This window comes from Mugil cephalus, chromosome 12 (genome assembly GCF_022458985.1).
Source record: "Mugil cephalus isolate CIBA_MC_2020 chromosome 12, CIBA_Mcephalus_1.1, whole genome shotgun sequence".
NCBI lineage: Eukaryota > Metazoa > Chordata > Actinopteri > Mugiliformes > Mugilidae > Mugil > Mugil cephalus.
In genome coordinates, this window is record NC_061781.1 from 15,208,270 (window position 1) to 15,234,068 (window position 25,799).

Consider the following 25,799-nt stretch of genomic DNA (forward strand, 5'->3'; position numbering starts at 1 on the left):
GGCTCGCAGTCTCAGAAGCTTCTCACGTTGTAGTTGCTGTTATGTTTTTACACACACACACAAAAATTAGGACTAAAAGATTACCTAGAATTTATTTATTTTTTCACCTCCACATACACCATGATCATTGATGCTTAAATTGGGTATAATTGTTGAATTATCAGTAAAGACACGAGAGGTTTCAAGGTTTCTAACATATCTAACATATCATTTAGAACATATCATTGCAGATCAGTGAGCTTTGGATGCACAGCTCCATGTTAAATGGCGGGGAAATGGAAACATTGATCTGTTAACTGTAGCTAGCTTACACTAGCCCAGGGATCTTCAGTGTTTTTCAGGCCAAGGACCCCCAAACTGATGGAGAGATTAAGTAGGGACCCCCAACCAACTATATGTGTTCTATATTAAACTCGGCCTAGCGCCATTTATAAATATTCATTATTATTATCATTTTGCATTCAATATTAAGCTATCCCTTATTCATAATATCCCTTATATGATTCATGTTAATGTATATTTCAGGAAATTTCAATTTGTGGGGGGAATTTAAAAAAGGATATAAAAAGTGTCTAATGAACCAAAATCTTTGAGACGCACCTGCAGGACCGATTGAGACAGTCTTACTTAAAGCTATCTAAGTTTTCTCGGAACCTGAACTTCCAACAACCAGCTCTTTTCCAGTGTAGCTTCACCTTACAGCGTTGAAATGTTAGCGCACAGCTGGTTGTCGAGAGAATAACACTTATTAATGACATGAAAAAGTGCATGGTGCTTTCACGTGATGAATAAGATGTGGCAGCTGACAAAATATTTCCCTGAATTTCCCAACCACGAGTTTGTTTGTTTTTTTGAGCAACAATTAAAACCTCCTCATCCTCGAGGCAAAAAAAAGAGCATATGGTGACTCCACCTTGGCCTGACCGTCCACCAACACAGCTCGAAAGGGAGTGTATCGCTTTCCTCCTTTACTTGGAAGGGAGACATCTGTTCATTGTTAGAGTAAGTGATAGGAGCAGCTCACTGGTATCTGTTCTACAGAAATATATTCCGTTTACAAGAATTGCTCCTGTAGGGAGATGCAACGTGATCGGGAGGTGAACTGGAAACACAGCGCCCCTCGCAGGGTTGATCTCCACAGCTGTCCTGTTGATGTTACACGTCACTTGACCGGGCACTTTGGTATCTTTATGACTTCAGTCGCAGTGATCTAAACGCTGACCTTTAACCTGGAAGGTAAGCTGCAAGCAGGCAGCTGGTGTCTGGCTTAAAGGGACAGTAAAGGCAGTGTGCCCGGGTCGGATAAGTCCTTTTTATTTTCGTACATCGTCACTGATGAGAACTACAAATTACAGATATACCACGAGATAGAGGACAAGTCTCAGGATGAGACTGTAAACCAATACTGAGAGGAAATTGCTAGCAGTTTGATAATCATGTGGAAATTAACTGCATTTTAGATATTTCTGAGAAAATGCAGTCCTTATACCTAATGGTATGATTCCTGAGAACAGTTCCACGGGCTACACAAATGTAGATAAAGCTTGACTGTTTTGATGGATGCAGGAAATAAAGAGGTTTCCTTATGTTCTGTGGACATTACTGCTAACATTAGATCATAAATTGGGTAATGACTCAAATTAGCGTCACTGGAGTGCACCGGTTTGTTTGTGTGATTTATGAACAGGTTGACTATTACTTCCTAATCTCTTATATCAGCTTCCGCAAATTGTTTTAACTAAATAGAGAGTCTTCATTTTTTTTTTAATCAGTTGTAATGCTCGATATTGTATTTATTTATGTGTGTCGTCTTGTGTAATTAATCTATGGGATTACTGCTCCCGAACAGCCACAATGTTTCTGTCTAACTTTGACAGAGAACTTGTGTTCGTGCGTGACCCCACTGCTCATAGTAACAACATGATTGAGACAATATGTTTTCAGTGTCTTTATAATCAGCCTACCTCTTGGACAAACAGACTCTGGGCCTCTCTCTCAGCATTTTCAGGCACTGTGGGGTACAGAGTTCTCCCTTGACGCCTCAGAGTTGAAATCTGTGGAACAAAGCAAGAATTTTTTTCCAGGAAAAGAAGCACAATGGGGGAATTACATACGACCACCGCAAGACATGATCAACATAGTGAAACTGAAATCAAAGCAAAGTGTGGGAGACGTTTCTCAAGCAGGACACATCATTTCTTAGCGTTACAACGTGTGGTTTCAGCTGGACACAGTGGCTCTGTGTGTTCTTTTAAATATTATTCTATGTTTGTCTATTGCAGGGTTCAAAGCATGTTAAAGGAGAAAGCAGCATGAGATGGAGAAAAGATGCTTGTCTATGTGACATTTGAGGGACGGGGCTTAACTGGAGGCAGAACATCATATTTCAGTGGACTGTTTTGACACAAATGGACGAGTAAAACACATATTTTAGAGAATATACTAATACACTCACTCCCCGAGACTGTGTGTGTTATTTTAAAAAGTTGACTCTGACTGATGGTACTATATTCACCGACCCCCACACTCTCACTCACTGGGTGGACGATTTGACCAAAGGCGGACAGGGGAGACAAAGTCTGGTATGTCTTTATTAAGTGAAGCCTCTCCTACAAAGATATCACCACAAATAAGTGGAAACACTGTGGAGGGTAAAGTTGTAAATGTAATTTCTGGTTGGACACCCCTTTAACATGCAGCTAACGTTGTGTTACCTAGGGGTTAGCATTAGCATTAACATGTAACAAGAATCCCCTAAATAATCATTAACTTAACGTAATTTCAGTCACAATTTAATCTAACCCATAATGTTTTCCAGGCTGAAACTGATGATGCATTAAGTATTAATCTTATCTGATAAGAAGTGTGCGAACTGTTGTCTCACTCTAGTCCTTTATTTTAACCGTTAAAGCCAAACCAAAGTTGTCTATGACTGGCAGTGGCTTGTATGTGATAAAACTTAAAGTTAGAAGTGAAGAGCCAGAGATGAATGCAAACCTCAGTGCAACAACATGACCAAAATGCGAACACGCTGATTACTGCTGCTGTGAGACACTTGGCAGAGATGGGGACATTCCCATCCCCTGACATCTCAAAACCACATATTCATTAAATGTATGCATAATTACATTAAAGCCTTTTCTTATTAGCAAGTGTTAGCCACAACACTCAGGCACAACATTAAAACCACTGACAGGAGGAGTGAATAACATCTTGCGACAATACATGTACATGTACATGTACAGACATGTACCAGTGACCTAGACCAGACCAGGGTCCACCACCCCATAGCAATGAGACTCCTTGCTGGAGAACAGCACAAGGTGTCGACCTGGCCTCCAAGTTCACTAGATCCCAAAGTGATCAGGTATCTGTTGGATCCACTGGAACAAGTCTGATCCACAGAGGCCCCTGCGCTCAATCCACAGGACCCAAAGGCCTCCAACCTCAGAAGGACCACAACTGTTTTGGAGGCACAAGGGAGAGCTACACATATTAGGGAGGTGGTCATAATGTTATGCTTGATCAGTTTATCTGAACTTTTCAGAATGAGGAGAGATTCATTGGTCATAAAGTGAATACTTGTATGACCTTGACAGAAATACGTGTAAATCCAGGCAGGATACATAGAATCACAAGTGTTTGCTCCTTATTTATACAGTCTGTGCTCTCAACAGTTAGCGGCAACCACAAGAATAACTGCTACTGTTCACAAACTTCACATTCCCTCCAGTAACACTCCAGTTACACTCCAGTAACACTCCTCCTCCTGTGAGACTGAAGTAGACAGTGTTGTGTTATCTTGTCAACTTCGAGTAAGAAAGAGAAAAATTGGAAAAACATTTTTAAGACAGCTGAACGGATCAGATCAACATCGCTAAAGCCGGAGATCAATTTGAACTTTCCCTCAGTAAACTACTACAATGGCATTATGAGGTCAGGACTATTCATCCCGACCATAAAAATAAAATGTTTTCTATTTCCCCAAAATGCCTGTGAGCAAGAGGGAAACACAAATACCGCCATTGAGAGAGCAGTTCAGCTGACTTGGTTAAAAGGAAATAAGTGAATTCTGCCTTTGTTCAAGTCAAATGCTCATCAGCTGTGAGTGTTGCAGTAAATAGCCTTTTTCTTTCACTGATACAAAAAGCGCTTTGGGCAGATGTATGCTTTATAGTCCAAATTAAACTATTTTGGCCACATAATACGTGCAAGTATTTGAAAAATCAAGCCAATAGTGTTTTTTCTAAAATACAACCACAATCTGGACATGTAAATAACATATTTCGTTTAACCATAACACATATTGACCAAGGGATTTCCAGGAGTCATTTCAGTTCAAATAAGCGGTACTTCTGTGAAACAATTACCGTACAATAACTATGAATCATCTTGCTGTTTGTTCATATAAAGAATGATTCCAGCGGCTAGTGGTGACACATTAAGTCAGTGTGACTTTCTTAACATCCATAAAGACAAACAGGCAAAACTGGAGCCTTTGTCTTTGCCCCCTTCCTGCTACCACTAATTGAGCATTGGGTGTTAGAATGAGCACTGGCTGTGTCAACTACAACAAATTCCATACCAAGCGCATATTTGTGAAGCTTAAACCTCCCCTTCCTGTCTCCTAGCCAGGTTTCCTGCAGAGGGAGATTATCATCTTTACAATCCAAGCAGCCGAAATAAACAGGCATGGAGGTAAGAGGGAGCCAGGAAGAGGGCAGCAGGAAGCATTTAATTGGGCTACAAGTCACCACTGAGAACTTTGGAATGGGTTTAGCAAGTTTCAACTTTAGCATGGCTTGTGATGGCACTCAGCAGGCCCGCATCAACATTTTATTAAGAATATCGTTACCTACATATTAGCTTCGCGTGTAAGGCTAATCTGCGTGAGGGTGTTGTGGACTTTGGAGACGAGGATTGCCGTGCCAGCAGCTCTGAGAGACTCTAGACAGGCCAAGAACTAACAAGAGCTGTTGATGTTTGGAAGGTGCAATGTTTAGCGAGTTGACGACCTTAGCGAGCATGTTAGTATGCTAACACTTCCGACTTAGACCTAAATAAAAAACACGGCCAAGGCTGATGAAAACTCCAGGTCATAAACCAAGGAATTTGAAGAATGTAAATGTAGATCAAATCTATATCTATATCTATCTAACTCTATCTATCTAATTCCTCTAATGGCCAGTTGTAGCTGCCTCCGATATCAAGGCAATATGCAGAGACACAGTGTTAAAACGGCCAGATTTACAGCAGAAATAAGCCTGGTACAAAAACTAGTTTTGTCCCATTCATTACAACTGTATGGAGGTTGAATCTTTGTATAATTCATCATTTTTTTAAAAGTTTTGCCTAATTATGGGCGTGGCTGTTTTGAGTGACAGGCGAGGGCCTCTACTAGCATTTTGCCAAGAAAACCACCCCTCAGGAAAAGTGTGACGTCACAGAGGGTTTGTCCATCTTTGTATACGGACTCCATGCGAGCAGTGTGGATTGAGACACAGCGTTAGAGTGGAAAATACAAAAGAAACTAGGGCAGTCAAAATGTGCGTGCAGGGTGAAACAATGGATTGATTTTGGTGTTTTCATCAGGTTGCCTGACATTTAAAAACACATCGATACAGCATGCAAAGTATGCAAACATGCCTAATTCGTGGTTCAAATTTGACAAGTTCGACTGTGAAGTGCAGATTCTGGGGGGCAGGAGGACGGGACAGAGCTGTGGGCTGTCATTTGGTAATTTGAAGCAGCTGCCTACTTGATGACGCCCAAGAACTGCATTCTGGGATACCTGGATGTCTCATATTCACACTAGTTACATCCCCCGATGCACTGGCCCCAGCCCTCCTGGGACATATTGGACTGTGCTTGGTCAAATACAAACTTTGAATCGGAAAATAAATCGGTCCTCAAGAGCTCAAGTACCGACAAGAGTGGATACGGAGAAACGAAGACAGAGCCGATCTCAAATCGAGAGGAAGAAGAAAGGAAGGCTCCTGCCATGGTGATACAGAGTACACTGAGGCAAGGTTCAGAAACCTTTTACACAGAAACCAACACAAGTCCACAATGCCAACAGTACTAGATACAAAGCAGATGGAAATTATATAACCACTGCCTCACAAAAAGCACAAGACTTTGATGGGCCAGAGGGAATAAGATAAGGTAGAAACCTGACAAACGTCTCTTACACTAAGAAAAAGAATTTTTACAAAAATAACTCTCAGACAGAGGAGCCCTTTCTGCCTGCCGTGGCCTTGACTCATCACCCGCCTCCATATATTTAACAGTGTCTGTATGCATATTTAGGTCTCAACAGGAACACCGTCTTTACCTCTTCTCACACCAACACTAAAAACTGATTACAACCTTGCCTCAACAAGGAGGAGGCAGAAACAGATGTTGAGTTCAATCACTGTGCCTTTTGTGCGTTTTTTTTTTTTTTTTTTGCTCGGTCAGAATCACCTGTCAGCCCCTGACAACGTACTGTTTGTGCGTAAAGCCGGTATGTAGTGTTCATAGCAGCATGATACAAGAGAAGACAAAGTCAAGGCTGCCCTGCTGTCACTGAGCACCCAGCTGCCAGGCCTTTCAAACTGTAACAACCACCACTTTATCCGTGGCCAAACCTGAAGTCAGAAACACTTAGCAAGTCTGTTCTTCTCAGTACAGCGTAGTGACAAGGAATTCTCTAAAGATAATTTTCTTTAAATAAACCAAGTACCCAGTTACACATAAAACCAACAGCTCTGCCAGGCTTAACGTTGTGGGTGCGATGGGGATTTTACATTTCAATGCTTGTGCCAAGTTAAAGTATTGGTGGACCACGAAGGTGTTTCCCTGTAATTCCTGAGTATGACGGTGGTGTTTTTAGTTTTAAAAAAGTGTATCACCATTTGCCAATGTCATTCCAAGGGCAATTTAATGCCCAAAGTTGAAAGATTAAAGTAGACAGCTACATCTTTTACAGGTCACGGTGTCGGTGGGAGGAGGGTTGTGCATCAATAACTATTTTACATTTGTGAGAGTGAGGAGGTACTGTCACAGTACACAAAATTTGTATGAAGCTCACTTTTACAGTCATGGTTCAGTCAGTAGAGGTCACATCAGAGAAAACAAAAAGACATTATTCTCATTCATTTGTGAAGATAAAAAAAACACAAATACAAACACTCTTGCGGTTAGAAATATAACTAATGAGAAACAGTTCCTAGGCCCATGACCCTAGAATGTACTGATGTGTTTTCGGAAATGCTGGAAACTGAGAACCCTCACAAACACGCTGCAGTATTTACATTTACATGTCCATACGTTTCTGATCTCTCTAAACAGACATATCATGATTAGATGACGAAGGTTTGCTGCAAATCCAAACTCATTCTGCACTGCTGCAGCTTCACATCAAACACTTTTCATTGGAAACACACAGAGTTTTTATTGTAATGCAGTCACAGGAAATGCAATGTGTTTCCTTAGTGACTTTAGTGAAAATCCACTGTGTCCGGTTTCTTGGAGAATCATGCTGTGCCAAACAGAAAATCTGACCGCGGCTGCTCACAGAATGATAGAAAATCATTGCTTTGCTTTTTAATTAGAATTACTTTGTTTTTGCTAAGCTCATAATTCCTCATGATTCCACTGCTACCAAATCAACCAGCAGTGAAATAACTACAACTGCTGTTAACACCGGTGACTCCAGTCAAACCCTCCAGGGCTGACATATGTGAGAGTGCCACTTGAAAGCTCACAGATGCTGGAAATTAGAAAAACTAGAAGAAGCCTTCTAGCGTGTTTCAACGTCAAAAAACTCAAATAGACTTCTGACAGTAAGTTTCATAAAGTCCTGTACAACTTGAGCACTTCCAGTTGATTACCATCACACCCCCAGTGTTATACCACACTGTCTTGCTAGTGCCATGTCACTCACAGACGTTCAGACAATAGCTGCTAAAGTCATTATCAAATAAAGACTTTTCTCACTGGAAAGAGTGCAACAACAATAAAAGTCCAGACTCTATAAAACTCTAAATGCTCTGTGAGACAGAGAGCTAGGGTCAGATTAAAGCTACACTGTATTGCCTCTCTTAGTACGGACGCCCCTCAAAGCAGTTTCATTTCCCGAAGTACCAGCACTGGGCCAAGATTTCCATTTTAGATTTTCCACACGCAGCGTGGAAATTATGAGGGAGCGTACGCCCTGGATAGTGTGTCTGGAGATAACACTCTGCTCTGTCACAACATAGGAGGCAGAACGAGCCAATTAAACCGAAGGCCCCTGACCTCTCTCTCTCGCTACGGCACAGAGCGATATAAACAAAAGGAAAGCGGTGGTGGACGACCCCACCCTGCACTCACAACAGTGGCCACGCCTAGGACAAAGGAAAAGGCTGCAAAACCCAAACAAACACATTAAAGAGAACACGCAAGTACGTGAATAAATAATGATACTGAATAGATAACAGAGAACGGTTTGACCATGTCTGGTAAATGGAGCACATTCTCTAACTTCGGCTTAAAGTGTACGTAGCTGAGCAGTGTGATTGCATTGTGTAACATTAACACACGTTCGGTAATGAAATAAAACCCAAAGCTCTCAGTGCTGTGACTGCTCCCTAAGCTACACATGGATCACTTTCACGGTCATCACCAATACGTCCCTGTAACTGCTGGTTGACTCCTTCAAGTGTGGATGTAACTGTATCCAAAGAACAAAATAAGGAAGAAACAGTACGAAACTCACCTCAAAGTCCTCATGGGGAAACTGCAGCATGTCTCTGAGGACATCACTAAGGATCTGTGTCTTCCTCTGCACCAGCACATTTTCATAGTCCAGCGGCTCGATCACCTTCGGTTTCACCTGGAAAACACGGATAACGCTGTCAGCTCAGATTCTCAGCAGTTAACAAGTTTACGGAAATAAATATAATTGCCGTTTTATATCTTTATATATATTTAGATCCAATAGATCCTCAGTAGTGAGCTAATAAGACGTTAAGATTGCCAATTACTAATTAATGTTACACTCTTGCAAATTTCACATTTATTATGTAACCTTCACATTAGGAAAGTGAAATTGGAGAGTACCAAAAATACCATCATCAGAAGTTACTAAAACTAGCAAGGATGTCAAATTCCACATTTAATGAAAGCAAAGAAGAAGACTGTTAAATATTTCCAGTTTGCTGTGTGGTCTCTTTAGTCTACCTGTCTGGAGACGCATAAACTCTTATGATATAAATTATCTTGCCGACTATTCGGGGCCGAAATACCAGGAAAGTGCAGTGTATATATTTTTACCGTGAGCCCACAAGACTCACAAGCCCGCAGCTAATACCGAAGCACTATATATAACCATCCATGGGATAAGAGATCATACAGTGAATCGCACCGGCTCTACAGTAACTCTGATTAATCCAGCTGTGCTGTCACGTTGGGTACATCAAGACATGCTATCTGTTAGACACACTCCATCTGCCCAGAGAAAGCACATCTGCCTCAGCAGTGGGAGGGTCTTGGTGAGAGCAAATATGCATAACAAGTCTGCCAAGGAGACAATCACACCCCACTTCAACTGTATGTCGTGGTGGAGTGTAAAAGATTAGGTAAGTATTTTCTTCATATCCAACTCTTCAGAGCAGATGTGTCCACGCCATGGGAAAATGATTATGGATTTACGGTGCATCATCTGCACAATGTTAAAGCACTGACCCGCTGACCCGTGGCCGAGCGTGGAGGAAGCTTGTGAGCTGCAAAAGACACAGTGGCCATCTGATGGAAGCTAAGCTGTCAACGGTTGTAGTTGATGGGTTGAGAGGATAAATCCGACAGCTGAGGAGACAGCAGAAGATAACCATCACCAAACCTCTGGGCTGAGTGACAGCACAGCTCGCTCCACATCTGGGACTGATAACAGCATGATCTCAAAAGGGGGGACCGTGGCTGGAGACCTGCTTAAATGCATGTTGTTAGCAACCTTTGTTAATAGTAGAGCACACTGAGGGCGGAGGAGTGGGGGGGCAGGACCTTGTATCAGTTTCAAGGACATGAAGGGGATAGCTGAGCAGAGGTGGTGCCACCAGGTCTGCCACCTAGGTTGTGACAACAGCGGTTACGGTCATGCTTCAAGACAATGTTAACCCGCATGAAGGAAAAGGTGACGAGACTGATTATGAGATTTCTGCGCGTAGGATGGTTAAGCCTGGAAGGAATTCATGAAGACCTTATGATAAGATGAGTGTGTGTGTGTGTGTACAGTGACGCCTAAAATACTCAGTCTGTACGAGACGCCGGAGGTTAAAGAACATCCGGTACACGCAGGTATAAGGTCATCATTAAGCAGTGGCGAGGAAAGAAAAACAAAAACACTGACAATGACTCAGACGTGACTAAACCAGGTAAATTACCAAACACCTACAGCAACAGACACACTGGAGGGTGTTTAACGGCCTTAGCACATTCACATGCAAGCTGCAGAGCTGAACAATTATTCACTTTGCACTACTGATTATTTAAAACAAAAGGAAGGTTTGCCCTTTTCTCAGTAGCGATGAGCTCCTCAGTTTCTCTCCAAACCTCTGTTTGAACCCCTGTTTTGCTGGTGTCTCAAAGCGGTCAACCACACAGTACACTCAGCGCTGAGTAAGAAACCGAAACACCATAAGTAAGAGCTCTGTCATCCTCTGAACCCACTGTGCTGACCCAAAGTTTATGTTGTCTTGTTAGTCCGAGGAGAATTGTAAAACACCCATTCAATATTTCTTTTGAGTTTCACTGGTTCAAAAAAAAAAAAAAAAAAGGGCGGTAGGTTTAACATCTGTATACGTAAGTCATCGACCAGACAGCCATCACTGTGGAGAGCATAAAACAAACTTATGAAACCACCTCTTCCACTCCCTCCCTACAGTGATCCAGCAGCTGTTATGCTGCAGCTCCCACTCCTCCCTTCACTTCGCCCTCACTCAGACCGAAACAATGGTGCTGTGTAGTGCCTACTCTGCTAACTGATAGATTCAATCTTTTGCCACTGACTGTTCAGATGACTCTGTAGGGACCCAGGCAGCAGCCCCACTGTCCGGCCACCGGACGACTACTTAATAGCAGGACAGGAGCTGATCCTCAGTGTCGACTTTTGAACCAACATAAAACGCTTTACGAGGCTTCCGAGGTAATCTTTATGAATTAACCTGAAGCAAATGAGTGCTATATTGGTCCAGATAGTACAGTGGTAAAAATTCCGCATTCCTTTGAGCTGGTGCTTACGCTGCATATCTTAATGTAATTTGGCAGCATTACACTTTATGAAAGAGATGAGAAAATTGAACCAGCTCACATGACACCTGCCTCAGGGCTGTACGATTGTGGTTAACCTTTGCTGTGTTGCACACTGTGAGATGTCCTCATTGATTAGAGCAAGTCAAAAACAGACAGTTTTTAACACAGAATTACAAGTCTCTATGAATGACTTACCACCACCTGTGGCACTGAATCTACCTCAGCCTCAGCTGCAGCCAACTTCTTGTACTGCTGTGGACTCTCAATTACCAGCTCCTTCTTTGGAGCTTTACCAGCCCTTCCTTGCATTGTCAACAATTGTGGGGTGATATCTCCGAGTTAGATCCCAAAAAGAAGTCAACATATCAGGCAAAAAATTAAAAATAAAAAAATCCTAGAGCTGGATGAAGTTCATATTGCTCCCTCTCAGACTTGAGCTCAGACTGCTCTGACTGAAAGTGGTGGACTCACACCCAGGCTGAGGAGAGATGGCCCCTCCTACACTCAGCTGTGCTGCCTGGGGGAGTTCAGTCACCCTCTCACCCACACACACCCACACACACACACACACACATATACAATGAGGCTATCTGACCCCACACAATCCACCTGCGCTGTGACACAAGGGTTGACAAAAAAAAACAAAGGTACACATTCCTCAAGTATTACAGTCTGGTCAGGGACTGTCCCACACCTTGTGTGGGACAGCTGAAATAAGAGCCGGTTTAAAATGCATAAAGAGGAACGAGCGCGTAGAGACGGAGATAACAATGGGGTACTTCAGTGGCATGCATGCAGCTATATTCAAAGAAACCACACAAGAGTCTGAGGAACACATACTGTATACATACAATTGTTGACCCATATCAATAGCTAAAGGCTTAACGAGCACATTATCCAACATAGTGCCAGTCTGTAATGAAATATATCGAAACAGTCATCATAAAGTACGACACACACTCCTTAGTCAGTGGAGAGTTTATAGCCAGCCTGCCTCGGAGATAGTAGCTTTAATCACAGAGTTGAGATTACGTCCAGCTTCTGTCCTGCTGCTTGTTGATGCAACTGCTGGAGGGGCATTCCAACGCAACGCAGCCCCCCCAGCTCACCTAGCATTCGGCCCGACCTACAGATTCCTGTGGTGGGCCACCGCAGGGGAGGATGTTATCTTTTCACGCCTGTGTCTCAGTTTAAGGAGAGGGGGAGGGCAGCTGCTCCCCACCCATAGTCACATGCCCATACAGGCCGCACACAAAGGCTAGTAATATGACTGAAATCAATACGAGAAGTGGTATGAGCCGTCATGTTTCAGTAAGACGTAACACTATGACAATGAGTTTACTGCACTCAATTGACCCCAACAGCCACCAGATCTCATAAAGCACCTTTGGGATATGGTGAAACAATGGACAATCCATCCCATCTACTACACTAAACATTAGAGGGGCAGAGGAGCTCATCCTCCAGCAGACTGATTCAGCCGCTCTCCCATAGTGAAGGCTACAGAACTTCTTTTATTTCTTACTTCATCCAGCAGTATAACAGCTCATCTTTTTGTAATGATTAAGCTACTATAACAAATTAAGTTCTCCTGTGGATCATTAAAGTCTGTGTAAGTCTAAAAATAAAAAAAGACTATAAAGTTGGTACATATGAATATGCAGAAACTACGCTATGACACATTGTCAATGTGGACCGGCATCTCTAAAGAATGTCTCAGAACATCTCTATGTCATGATGTTCAACTTTTAAGGCAAAAGGAGGTCTAGCCTGGTACCACGAGGCCTGTCTAATAAAGTGGTTATGCTCTAGCTCTTAGAGCATAACCAGTTAGCAGTTACCAATGGTGCGTGCTCGTTAAGAGCAGATCAAAGTATTTTGATAGTTAAAACTGCATTTTTGTGTATACATTAACATTTGAAATAGATAAAATGATCAATATTTGTCTAGTCTTTTATGTGTTCAACATTAGTCTTGCACAGCTTGCTCAAAAGACTTGAGAAAGTTAGTTAAAACAACTCCCAAAAGTACATGAGTACAGTAGAAATTAATTATTAGTTTAGCTAACTCTCGTCCTGCCTCTAGAAATTATAACTTACAGTGCTGTTTGTGTTAGAATTGTGTTAAATGCATAAATGAATAATCAATAGTGACATGAGGAGCAACAGAAACTAGTTGAAACTAGCAAAATAAAACTATAACATGGGTTGTTGTGCACATCGAAAAAACAAAGTAGGCCATATCTAAAAAAGAATCACCATACCATCAAACCTTTCACCCCAAACATCGAGGGCAGCTCTGTGGTAAACACCAATGAGGGTAAAACCCACTTTGACATCACCCCTAACCATGACATACATATATATATATATCAGTTTTTGCGTAAGACTTGCTGCCCTCTGGCACACAGCCAGATCAACACATCTTGATGTGTGCCGGAACTGTCTGTGTCAAAGAGGTATCAGCTAATCTCAGCATCACGTCAAAACAGGTGTTACAGGTCTCATATAGGGGCCACGTCAGCTAGACTGGAGGGGGCAGCAGGGTGAATCATCATATAGGCTTCTTGTCTCAGATGACTGCGGTCCTCAGACACACTTGCGCGCATCCCCGTCGCAAACTGAATTGTTTAAAAAATTGTGCATAGGTGGCAGGTACTTTCCAGAAAACCACTTGGAATGAAACATGCAGGGTTTGCATTTGTTATTACAGCTTTTCCCTGAACTATGTTTCATTGGGTGTTTATCGTAACCAGCGGTCCAATTTAGATGCTCACAGGAGATAGTGCAGTGTGTACTCCTCTGCTTCCTCTAACCGCAGTCCCTGGGCCAGGTTTATCAGATGAGCTTGTTTACTTTATCGCACTCTCAGACTTATGCTAAGTTTATCTACAGCTAGGCTCACACATAATTTAATCTACTGAGCCATTTTGCATTGTGACCATCAGCACTGCAGGAAGAGTAGGACTAGTAGCGAAACTTTACATAGACTTATACCGTGTTAGTAAGTAGCAAGTGCACGATATTGATACTGACATTGAGTCCTTCTGCACCTCATAGCTGCAGACATGTGGCACAGAACTCACATTTTTTTGTCTTAAATCAAATTCCATGGAAGTGAATACAAACATATTTGTTTGGGACTAGCTGGCACTTGGGTCTAAGCAGGAAGGCCCGCTGGGCTCTTTTTAGTGGTAGAACAAACACTCAAGTTGCCAGAAGCAGATGGGCAGGGTGTTTTGGATAAACTATACTCTGATCAAATGCACTTTTAATATCCTCTCCACTCAACGCAAATGAATTGAAAGCACACACTGTACGTACAAATGAAAGTTGTGTCCTTGATGACATCACATTTTGGGGCCAGGAAAATGAATTCACACAGATAAAACCTGATGTAACTTGAGAGTCAGACTGGGCCGCCATTTCTCTTCATTCGTATGAAATGCTGGACAAGTCAGAGACGCAGGCAGCGATTCAGACCCCTGGAAGTGGCTTAAAAACAATGAGTCAAAACATCATTGCTTTTATAAGATATAATTCATTAAAAGGTTTTGCTTTTGTCCTCTGGAACCATTTAGAAATTTCGCTGGCTTTAGTTTTGCGTCACTGCCTCACCATTTTACGACAGGACTGGGAGGAGAGACTAAGAAAGAAATTAAATTCACTATGCCACATCATCTTGCGCAAGAGTCGAACGACGTAATCCATTTATATTTGATCATACAGGACATAAATTATAATTTAGTGCAGCGTATTTACATGACCTGACACACCATAGGGGTGGCAGCTTTGGGCGGATTTCTTGTTCTTTTTTTCCTCTCGCTTAATTTTCCTTGATTTTATTGCAGTTTCTTTTCCTTTTTTTTTTTTAATACTTTTGGGTTTATTGAAAACAAATCACAGGAAATGACCAATACACGACTGTGAAGTCAACTGCTATGTTTGCTAAATAGAATAACTTAAAACATATTTTAATTACAAATATATCAAGTTGTGATCCACAGCCCGGACCCTTAGTTACATAACAAGGGATTGATGCAACCACTGTATCAGCCAAAGCAAAACAGGGTGTAGCCTGGAATGTAACAAAACACACCGCCCCACCACAGAGGCAGCTCTGGGAACCACCATCCTGCGCTGTGCTCTCTGTCCATCCTCCAGACAGTACACAACTCTGTACTGAGAATGAGATTTGACCATGGAGGTAATAAAGTCACAGCACCGCTCTCTGTTAATAACATCACTGTAGTAGGATGCAGCACACAATGGCATCAGAAATAACAGGATGTAATCATAAAGCAACGACGGTCATCTCACGCAGCAGAGCTAGAAAATAAGAAAGTCTCAGCTCACTGTGCAGCAAAGCGATAATAAACCGTATTATTGCTACAATATTTAAGGCTTTCATAAACCAAACAGACATCTTTATTGATCAACGAGCCTTAAACGTAACTGCACGTATTGAACGTCCCTCTCAGATCTGTGGGAAAATCAAGCTGCTGTTGCCAGAATGTCTTTTAAGTGTGTGAGTGCTGGAGATAATGTTCCCCTGTATCAGTGAGCAAGTGAACAACATAAACACACACGTTGGCAGCGTTGTGACGTCCAAAGACCCGACTCAAAAGAAGGAAGGAATCAACAACAACAACAACAGACCTGCAAAGTACGATGTTGTTTTACTGTAACGTGGATTAGATCAAACATGAGAGCGACACGGAGCCTGATGTTATTGGCCGTCTACTGTAATGTCCAGATGAAATAGGATAGGAGACTAAATCTTTACGTAGCGATATGGACTGTGTACAGGAAATTATTACATGGAGAACAGACATTGACTTATTCAGAAATTAAAAGAATAAATACATAAACAGATATGGCAATTAGGATAAGCCTAAGAATAGGGGCTGAAATAAATGACTTAATGCCCACCTGATTTAATAAAAGCATCATTGTCGAGCTGATATTCAGATGTAAGTAATAATGGCAAGCTGGATACAAAAAATAGTTTTAAATACACAATATAATATTGATTTTTTAATTGTTGTAATAATGATAACTATAATGTTGAAGAAGCAATTTTTATACCTCATTTTTATGAGAGCAAAATCCTAATCCCATATTAAACACACATGCTTAAATCAATTGTCAGTGAAGACAGGGTGGTATTAGTCAAGTACTGTTACTGGGTCTTTAAAATAGATTAAATCTGTAAATAATTTCTGGTTGATGTCATGCAGGCTCTGTATTTCATCAACCCCCCTCCACACATACGCACACACACACGTAGGAACTTACACTCATTTGGCACGGTTCATTGGAAACAAACCATCACAGGTCTAACTTAGACCTGTACTCCCAAAACATAATTGGACAAAAGTGCTTTCATCTTTTCCCAAGCTGACATCACCACTTTTTTCTTTCTTTCCTTGCAGCAACATTCCTCCGATAAAACCAACAGTCAGGCACTTCTGTTATAGCAATACAGCAACTGTTCAGGGAAATAAAGGAAGGAGAGTGAAGCATTGCACACCAACCTGAAGTAGGTTTTGAACACTGACACTACTGAAAATCCAAAACAAACACTGGTGCATGAACGTGAACTTTAAACGCAAGTGCAAGTCAAGGAAAAGGCAGAGCACATGGTATGAGTGAGCAGTCAACAGAGGTAGTTTAATATCTATCTACAGAGAAGCTCCCCAGACGCAGCTTTGCCTGCAATTGTCTGACTGGCTTAAACCCGTCATCTCTGTTTTAAATTCCCAGAAATAACTCCTGCAATCAGATGGATTTAAAAGGGCAAACATAATGGCTTGTGTCTTTTTATAACCAAGCTTAATGGATTAAATAGGTGCAAATACTGCCCAAAGCAGTGCACATCCTACTCACTTTCAGACATATCCGAGCAAAGATAGGGTTAGGCATGAAAGACCAGAACAATTACACAGGAAGTGAAATATTAGTAGGCAAAAGGCCATCATTGTGTCTTTGTTAGCTTACAATAAACCCTTCATATTAACATGAGGAGCAAGTCATTGTCTCTGGAGCCTGACATGTTCCTAGAGAAGTCCAGATGTACGGTAGCTCATAGTGGACAAAGAAACCACTGCCTTTAGATGAAGCCTTTCGCAATTTGAAAGTGAAATTGTAGTTACCACAGACTCTAGAAATGGAAGTAGTCAGTTGTTTGAAACTTCACAGCTAGATTCCACTAAATCCTACACACAAGAGTAACTAAATTAAGGTGACCAGATTTCTGAAATGAAATCCGGTGACATCAAGATGAGATCAAGAAACATGCACAAAAGCAGTTAATTTACTTTGATATATTTACTCATATTTAAATATATTTAAACTGCTATGTCTGTAATGTCAATAGCAGCGCAACTGACAGCTTTAGCTGGCGGACAGGTCATGCAAAATGGGGACTGTCCCCAGAAATAGGGGACGTTTCTCTCAATCTAGGCAAAAATTAAACAAATTTTAAATTAAACGTTGTGAAAGAAATAGTGAAAGATTATTTTATTATATATATTATTGATCTTTCAGTGGCTCATTTTACATTAGCATGCATTAGCCATCAGGTTAAGGGTCAGAAACGTCTTTTCAGTGTCTCAGCAGCCAGCACTGTTAACTGTTAATAATTACAATAATAATAGTAACAGTAAGTGTAGTTTCACAGAAAGTGCAGTTAACGTTTCTGTATTGACTGGTATAGTTTTGTAAAATTAACTTCATGGAGGTAACTAGATAGCTGACTCAATGTGTTTTAGCTCCTAGTTAAGCTAGCTAGCCATTGGTTCTGTTAATAGCTCCAGATTGGAAGACAAAGAAACAAACTAGAAATAAATAAAACAAATAACAGCTAGGTGAAGCACTTTAGCCAGCAGCCAACACAACAAAATCAGCATTAAAAGTTTTTAAGCACGACGGCTAAAATGAGCATTAGCGCTATAAAAGTAGCCTATGCCTGAAATCATATATGTAATAAAAAACATTCTATTTACTGATTGACCCCGTACATTTCATTGATTAATCTTTTATTGCTTGTTATAAAACCCTCATTGGCCTCTGATATAGTGACTCAAACTAACTACATTCCCCACGAACACTCAGCTATTGCTTTATAAAACCATAAATGCTGACAGATGATTAAGTGACCCCGTTTGGGTGATAAGACCATCCCCGAGCCAAGAGAAGCAATAGTGCCCTTGACCTAATTCCCTGCTCTTACCCAGGCCACTGTCACTCAGCTCTGACGAGCCAGCGATGGGAAGGAGACATCACACACACTGCAGTAAGTAAACACAAACAAGAAGGAAAAGACAAGCTGGTACGGAGCAGCAGAAGCCCTGCCAGGCCCGCTGGTTCACAGATGAAGAGCGGTGATTGATTTCCAGCAGACACAGAGCTTACTGTCCCCCCTAACCCTCCTCACCCCCATCCCTACGCTCAGAGGCTTTAACCCGTGCAGCGCTTAGCAAGAGGCAACATCCAGCCCTCCCGCTGCCCTACTTTTTATACTGTTAAAGCTAACAGACATGTACACATGGCTGAAACAGGGATGACGGCAGTTGTATTTAGACCAGCAGTTTTACTTTTGTGTCAATATGGGGACGATTCCTTAACAGAGGATGCACACACATGTTCTAATACTACTACAGTCAATAAAATCATTCATCAGATAATTACATTTTCCAATCTTTAAAGGCCAAATGAGAGAAGGAATGCTGCATCTGTCCAAGGAATAATGCGTTGTAGATAATTCATGAAGCAGATATCTCAACTGTTTTCTTCTCAAATGTGAGAATTTACTGGTTTTCTCTGGTTTTTATTATTTGCAATACACTACTAAAACATTTCATCAGTGACCGAAGAATGACGAAATGTCTGACTGAGCAGAAAAACAACTTTGAAAGGAGTCTTTCCATAGAATTCAGTCACCTCTGCCAATATATAATCTGCCATATTGCACGCTTACAGGGGTTTGTGCAAGTCAGTTTTCAAAATAAGATGACATGCTGATGTTTTGGGCTGATACACAGAGAAATAAATAAAGTATGAAGATGGGATTGTGAGCTTAACTTAATATTTTAAAACAAAATATGTCTGTCAAAATAAGAAACATATATTATTCATTAATAATACATTGTCGTTGTTTTTTGATTTGGCTGCACACACACACACGCACACACACACCTTAAGTACTCTTGGTGTTGGCAATACACGCGACTCTCTCCGACTCAGCGCTCGCTCAGCCTCAGATGGCCCAGTGGGCTCAGCTGCCTCCTTACAGATGTAGCCACTACAGTTCCTCTCTAAGACAGTACGCAGCCCATCAAACACAACCGTGCTGGTGGTGCACCCCATTCCTCCGGGTCCAAACAGGCATCAGCAGTCAGGAGAGCCTGCCAGTGACCCAGTTTTCTTGACTGTCCCCCGCTCTTCCCATGTCCATGATCTTACTGTGACCTGCGAAGCCACAGGGAAAGTGTCAGCGCCAGTGTCCAGGCAAACAGATCCAAAGAGGAGGAGGAGGAAGAGGAGGAGGAATTTATGCATGCACAGAAAGGAGTCCTGCTGTAATTCCAAGCTGCTCCAGTCTGTTATGTGGGAAAACCTCAGTCAGCGGACGAGATACAGTGAGTGAGCGAGGTAGAGCAGGGGACGAGGGATGGGGGGGGATGAAGGATGCTGTGCTGCAGCTTCAGCCAATGCTGAGCTTCGGTGCAACGCAGGCTCGTATGTGCATCTGTCTCACTTACTCAGTCACTTGCCTGTTCACCTCTGAGCCACTGTGAATTTCCACTCTCTTGCCTTGATTATTTTCATTTCTATATTTACATAATTAAGTCAATTAACCCATTTTATTTTTACCGACATAAAATGGGACTCATTTAGGAGTAATAAATGGGCTACATTACGCTGTGATGCCTCATATCCAGAGGGAGAGTCTGAATCCATGGTCAGGCAAACAGCAATATGGCTGAATGCTTATTTAGTTCAAGCTCAAGCCATCGGTAAAACAAGTGTATGAATCACAACGAATGTGTGGCATGTTATATGCAGCAGTCGGCAGCTGATGCTGCATGGAAAAATACAGTATGAATAAAAAATATGAGCAGAAATTCTTTATAACGTGGAGTCAAATTATCAAAGCAAAACAAATAGACACAGATACATTGATTAAAGAAAAAAAACTAAAAAGTGTCAAGTTCTGGTAAAAACTCAGTGACCTGACTCAAGCCTCACAGAAATCTCTGTTTACACAACAGACCTAGGACATGGGAGGATTTCAACGTTTTAGGCCAAGACATCAAGTAGGGAGAGTTTTTCGACAAAAGATTAGCTGCACTTGATCACAAGCTGCCCGCTCTGCCAAGTACGCAGATATACTGGGAGTGGAACGACCAAAATTTGATCATACACGGGCTTTTTGAAATGCCAGGGAATGATTCACCCGCTAGAGTGCCCTTTGATTAAAGCGGCGCTGGACTGTGATTCGGAAGATAGCAGATAAAAGCAGAAAAAGGGTTTCTGGAGGTTATTGTTAAAACGCTGCTGCTTCTCCGCTTGCAAAAAAAAAAAAAAAAAAAACACTGACGCGAAATCCTGACATATGAACTGCTGGGACAAATGGCAGAACACGGGAGAACACACGCTGTCAGTCTCCTGTGGTTGCCCACGTTTCACATCCTGATTATAAAGAGTAGGGCGGAGGACAATGAAGCACGGTGTTCATCTTAGTTTATTTATCCCTGTCTGTTCCCTTCCTGCAGCTGCAAGTCGCACGCTCACAAGACCCCTTAAGACCTCAGTGACATTTGTCAAAAAAAATCACTTGTCACTGTGGCACGCACACGCAGCACTACTGGAACACAGGAAGCTTGCCTGGCAACAGCTACGGTTCATTTTCAATCCTTTATTTTATATTAAATAAAATGTGATGACATCTCTTTAAGTTCACCACAGTACAAACAAATTATCACCTACGTGAAAGTCTGGGGAAAACCGCAAGTGTTCCCTCACGCCACGATGGTGCACTAAGAAATAAACGCTCACAAGCATTCCTGCTTGCTGCTGTGTTAATATTTTAGTAGTGCTTGACACACTGAACTACATTTGAGGACAGAATGCGACTCGCTGCTGAGGAAAGCAGCTGAGCCCATAGGCAAGGGGATCCAGAGAGAAAAGGAGACTGAGATACTGAGAGGGGGAAAGAGGGAGGAGACTTTGATTATGCTCATTTATCTGTTGGGAAATACATTTCCTCTTGTGGTTTAGCCCTTTTCTCACACTTCTCATCCAGCCTCCATCCTCCTGCTGTGGTAAAGAGGGATTTTAGGCTTACTGTATAGCCTAACAAGAAGCAATCTGGTGTAAAACTGGCAAAACAGCAAAGTCACAAAGCTCCTTTTTTTATAGTTCTGCTGGCGAGCAGCTTCTTGGGGGGATTTTGTTGAACTCAAGGATGTTTATTAATATGTCAGTCATTGCTACCAGCTATTACTGGGCACCAATGCAAATACGAGTAAGATATTACTCAAGCATAATATAAGGGATAATGTTTGAAGTTTCACAGCTGGTTGCTGTAAATCTTACGCCCCGAGGGCACGGATTCTTCTCGTGCATGCAAGAACATGTCTGCAACAATATATGGAGTCGGTCACAATGCTTCCACGTCTCCAGTGACACTCCCAAAAAAAAATATTTGAAACATGGACTGAGCAACCACAAGGACTGCAACCAAACCAGTGACTTCTAATGCACATGCATTCCAATTTAAAGGGTCCAATATGTGCATTGTGTTAAATAAATGCAGATCAGATGACTGCAAGCCAGATTCACACTGAATGCGAGTCTTTTTTGTTGTCAATCCCAAAGTCACAGCTCACGACTTGTAAATGGAACCGACAGGATATATGTCAAAGGAACCCGCGTGAGGCTATTTGCATTATGAGGACGTCTTTTCATTAGTAGTCAATCGCAAGGGCAGGATTAAAAGTCATCAAGAGTGTGGGACTGGTTGCTAATGAAATTATGCAGCGGCGGCAGCAGCACTGCAACGCTCAGAAAATCCATGTAATCAGCAAGTCTTACAGCAGCGTGTTACCCCTTGTTTTCCCTTGACCTTCATTAAAAGAAACCTAAAGAATAATGGGTGCCATCGGTGTCAACAGAAAGTTTGATGGGACAGATGCACATGTCACATTTTGCAACAGATTTACGATGCACTCTAAGGGGTGATGAATTATTAAGGTCAGACGGGGGATTGCTGAGTCATTAGGCGTTTCTGCCCCTGTAGAAAGAAGCAGATCCGACTGCAACAGTCCTCCCAAACAAATGCTGCACGGAGAGTAAACATATACCTCAGTTCGGAAGTAGTTGAACGTGGCGCACACACACACACCTAAGCTGCCTCGGTATGATCAATGCCTTAGCACGCATTACTGCCTGGTTTGCAGTACATTTCACTTCACGGCTTTAGGACAACTACAGCGTGTACGTCTGCAGCTGACAAATGGTGTGGTGCTATAGCCTCCAGCAGTACACAGTTGGACTGTGTCAGCCACACTAAATCACGAGCTGGAGTTCCAGCGAGGCGGGTAGGTGGGGGCGGGTTAGAGTGTGGTACTATCTCTGCATGTTCGAATGTGAACATCCACAAGGCTCTGCTACCATGGCCTGCTCAAATCTGCAGCAGCTGCAGAGGAGATAAGAGCTCCATGGATTACTGCTGCTGTCATTACAACTTGGCCCGGCCTTACGACTCCAACATGACGGATAATGATAATTCTGCAGAATGTTTACTGGATGTCAGGAAATGATTTTCCATAACACTGTTATTTCGTGGTTAAAAATGACTAATACTGAAAAAGTCCTTGCAACTTGCTTGAATCGGGCTGACTCAGAACTAAAGGTTATCCAAAACCTGAGGTGGCATCTTGAGGGGAGCTTCTGTTGTCAGTCAGTCCATGCACGACACTTACGTCACAGTTACATGAAAACAAAGAAAAGCAGCATTTCTTGATAGCGGAGAAATAGGGGCGATCGTTTGGTCATGATGGATCACGTGGTTCGACTTAATGTCCAGTGTTTCAGTCGACACGTCTCTGATGTCCTCAGAAAAACTGCAAAACATCAAATTAAGAGATTGCGTCTCTTCTCCAAGTGGATTTAGCAACCGCTGTCCCAACATCTGCTGCCTGTGCACTATGACTGGCCTGCAGTATCCCCCCCCCCAAAATAACACCACTTGTACTAATACAGCAATTTCAAGCTGTTAGCAGCAAGTGCTGGGTGGAGCCCAATCCAAAACTTCAAAGGCAGCACATGTGCACAGAGAGGGGTCAAGATAAGTTTCCACTTTCACACCAAAGAGTGGACAATCCCTGCATGGCTCTGAGGACTTCAAGAGGAACTGGCATCTCATCTGAGGAGCGTCTCCGGGGTGAAGGTCAATTCCACAGTTGGTCATGTTTTCAAGCCCTGGGTCTGCCGCGGGGCTCGGCACGGAGAAGTGTGTGTGCGTATCCAGAGAGGGGTCACAGTGTGGTGGACCACAGTGACATCACTTACACATCCAGCAGGACAGGGCAGATAAAGCAGAGTGGCTCCCAGCTGGAGCCCTCCAGGGAATCCAAAAAGGAAGTGGCTGTTTCCTGCTGATGTGTGTGTAAACCCTGTCATAACAAAGACGCCTGTCGCTGCTCGCTTGTCCTTCAGACTAGATCAAAACTCTCGAACGCAGGATGGTTTGGTGGAAAAGTTCGACGAAGCGATGTTGACCTCTTTGCGTGTTCAACAACAAATGGAAGATCCATAAAATTTTATGGAAGGAACACAAAGTGCTATTAACCCTTGATTATTATTATTATTATTATTTTAAGAATCTGTTTCGCAAGGGTCTTTATTTATGACTCAAGTTTTGGATACTCCCCTACAGTTACACATGTGGGTGGGCCACAAAGATAGGCCTGGAATTTCAATAACAGAAACGTTTCACATTTTAGATGCCAAGTTTACATTACAGCCCCCAAAACACGTGACACAACAGAAAAGAGAGCAGGCTCAACTCATTGTCTTCCTTCCAGTGATTGGAAGACGTATTTTCATGCAGCTACAGCTGAGGTCTCTCTTTGACCCTCGGCTGACACCCAGGTTACCTTCACCCACTTAAAATGGTACAAAGACAAATAGAACAGGGCCACATCCTTTTCCTCCTGGTATTTTGGGATGGTTTATTTATCCCTGGAGAAGAAAATGACCCATTTTTCCTGAGGGGTACCGCTTCCTCTGCTTTGTAGTGGAGCTACCAGGCGCAGAATAAATATATGTTGCAACCACACACATCTATGTTCTTAAGTGCCATGCAGCTCTGTTCTGTTCGGGGCTGCAGTTAAGACAGCTGCACTTGGTTCAGTTTATCATTAATATATGTTTCTAATCAAGCAGTGCCTCTCCACATGCTTTGCTGCAGCACCAGCAGAGATGGACTGAAGCAGTGCCAAGCCCCGCGGGGCCTGCGCTCACCCCTCTCAGCTCTTCCAACCACACTCTGGCTTCGGAAAACACAACACTGATTAATCTCATTACAAATACTTGCTACTCTTACTATCAGCTCACCACAAAACTGATCACACTGCATATTTAAAGTTACCTGTGGTGAGGAAGGAATGCTGCTGCCATTAGTTTATTTTTGTTTTTACAGCAGCGTGACTCATGCACTCATGAACTGCACGGCACACAAGATAACAGCTATGGGACAATTAAAATGAGAGAGGCAAAAAAAAAGGTTAAATTTGTATTAAATTTCTGCTGAAGGCAGGAAGTGGCCAATAAAAATGCTCAGTTGCGTGTGTGAACACATATAAAGTAGTGAGAGGATTGAGAGGCTTTAACAAAAATATCTGAGTATGAATGAAGTTACTGCCCCCTACAGGCAGAGAATTACACTGCACTTAAAAACTACAACAATATTACCCGCCACATTTATTGCATGCCATAAAGTATGTCACACAACTTAATGATACTGAATGGATTATTTATGAGTACTGACAAAATTAGAATTCATTGAAGATACTGCTGTAGTGTAATGCAGTGCCTTGTGGAAACAGCATGGACTCAGATTGAACACTGCTATAATGAAGCCATTGTCTGTTACATGAGTCAGTGTGAAAACAATCCTTCCCAACACTAGAGCTTCTACACAGGAAAAAGACGTGACAGAGGTGACTGCAGAGGCAGGACAACTGGCAGCTTAGTGATAGCACTATGTTTTGCACAACAAAACGACATTACTTTAATCCACTACTGAATTCTCGTAGTGTATGTAGTGACTGTGATTCAGACTAAACACCCGTCTCCAGGTCAGTGTCCAGGTGTAAAGTAAAATGTTGGATGGAGCGCTGTCATTACAGGCTCTGACATGTGGGGTGGAAGCTGAGCGCTGACTGATCACGGAACAAGCCTCTACTGGCATGACCTGAGGCCATCGGTAGGATAAACAGCTACGCTCTGTCTCAGCTC

At 42.3% G+C, this 25,799-nt stretch overlaps 1 protein-coding gene across 13 annotated transcripts in view; it reads right to left on the bottom strand.

Annotated features, from left to right (window-relative positions):
• Window positions 1-25,799, bottom strand: part of LOC125017239 (dedicator of cytokinesis protein 9-like) — a 77,171-nt gene that overhangs the window by 36,220 nt on the left and 15,152 nt on the right. For 4 of the 13 annotated variants that reach the window (XM_047600135.1, XM_047600126.1, XM_047600124.1 and 1 more), the window contains exons 1-3: window positions 19,470-19,862; window positions 8,741-8,857; window positions 1,965-2,054 (exon numbers count right to left, since the gene is read on the bottom strand). In XM_047600135.1, the coding sequence (XP_047456091.1) occupies window positions 1,965-2,054; window positions 8,741-8,857; window positions 19,470-19,640 (378 nt within the window). In that variant the 5' untranslated portion in view covers window positions 19,641-19,862. Of the gene's footprint in view, window positions 1-1,964; window positions 2,055-8,740; window positions 8,858-11,466; window positions 11,733-19,469; window positions 19,864-25,799 lie in introns of those variants that run through there. The other 9 variants (XM_047600136.1, XM_047600134.1, XM_047600132.1 and 6 more) reach the window with 5 other exon arrangements.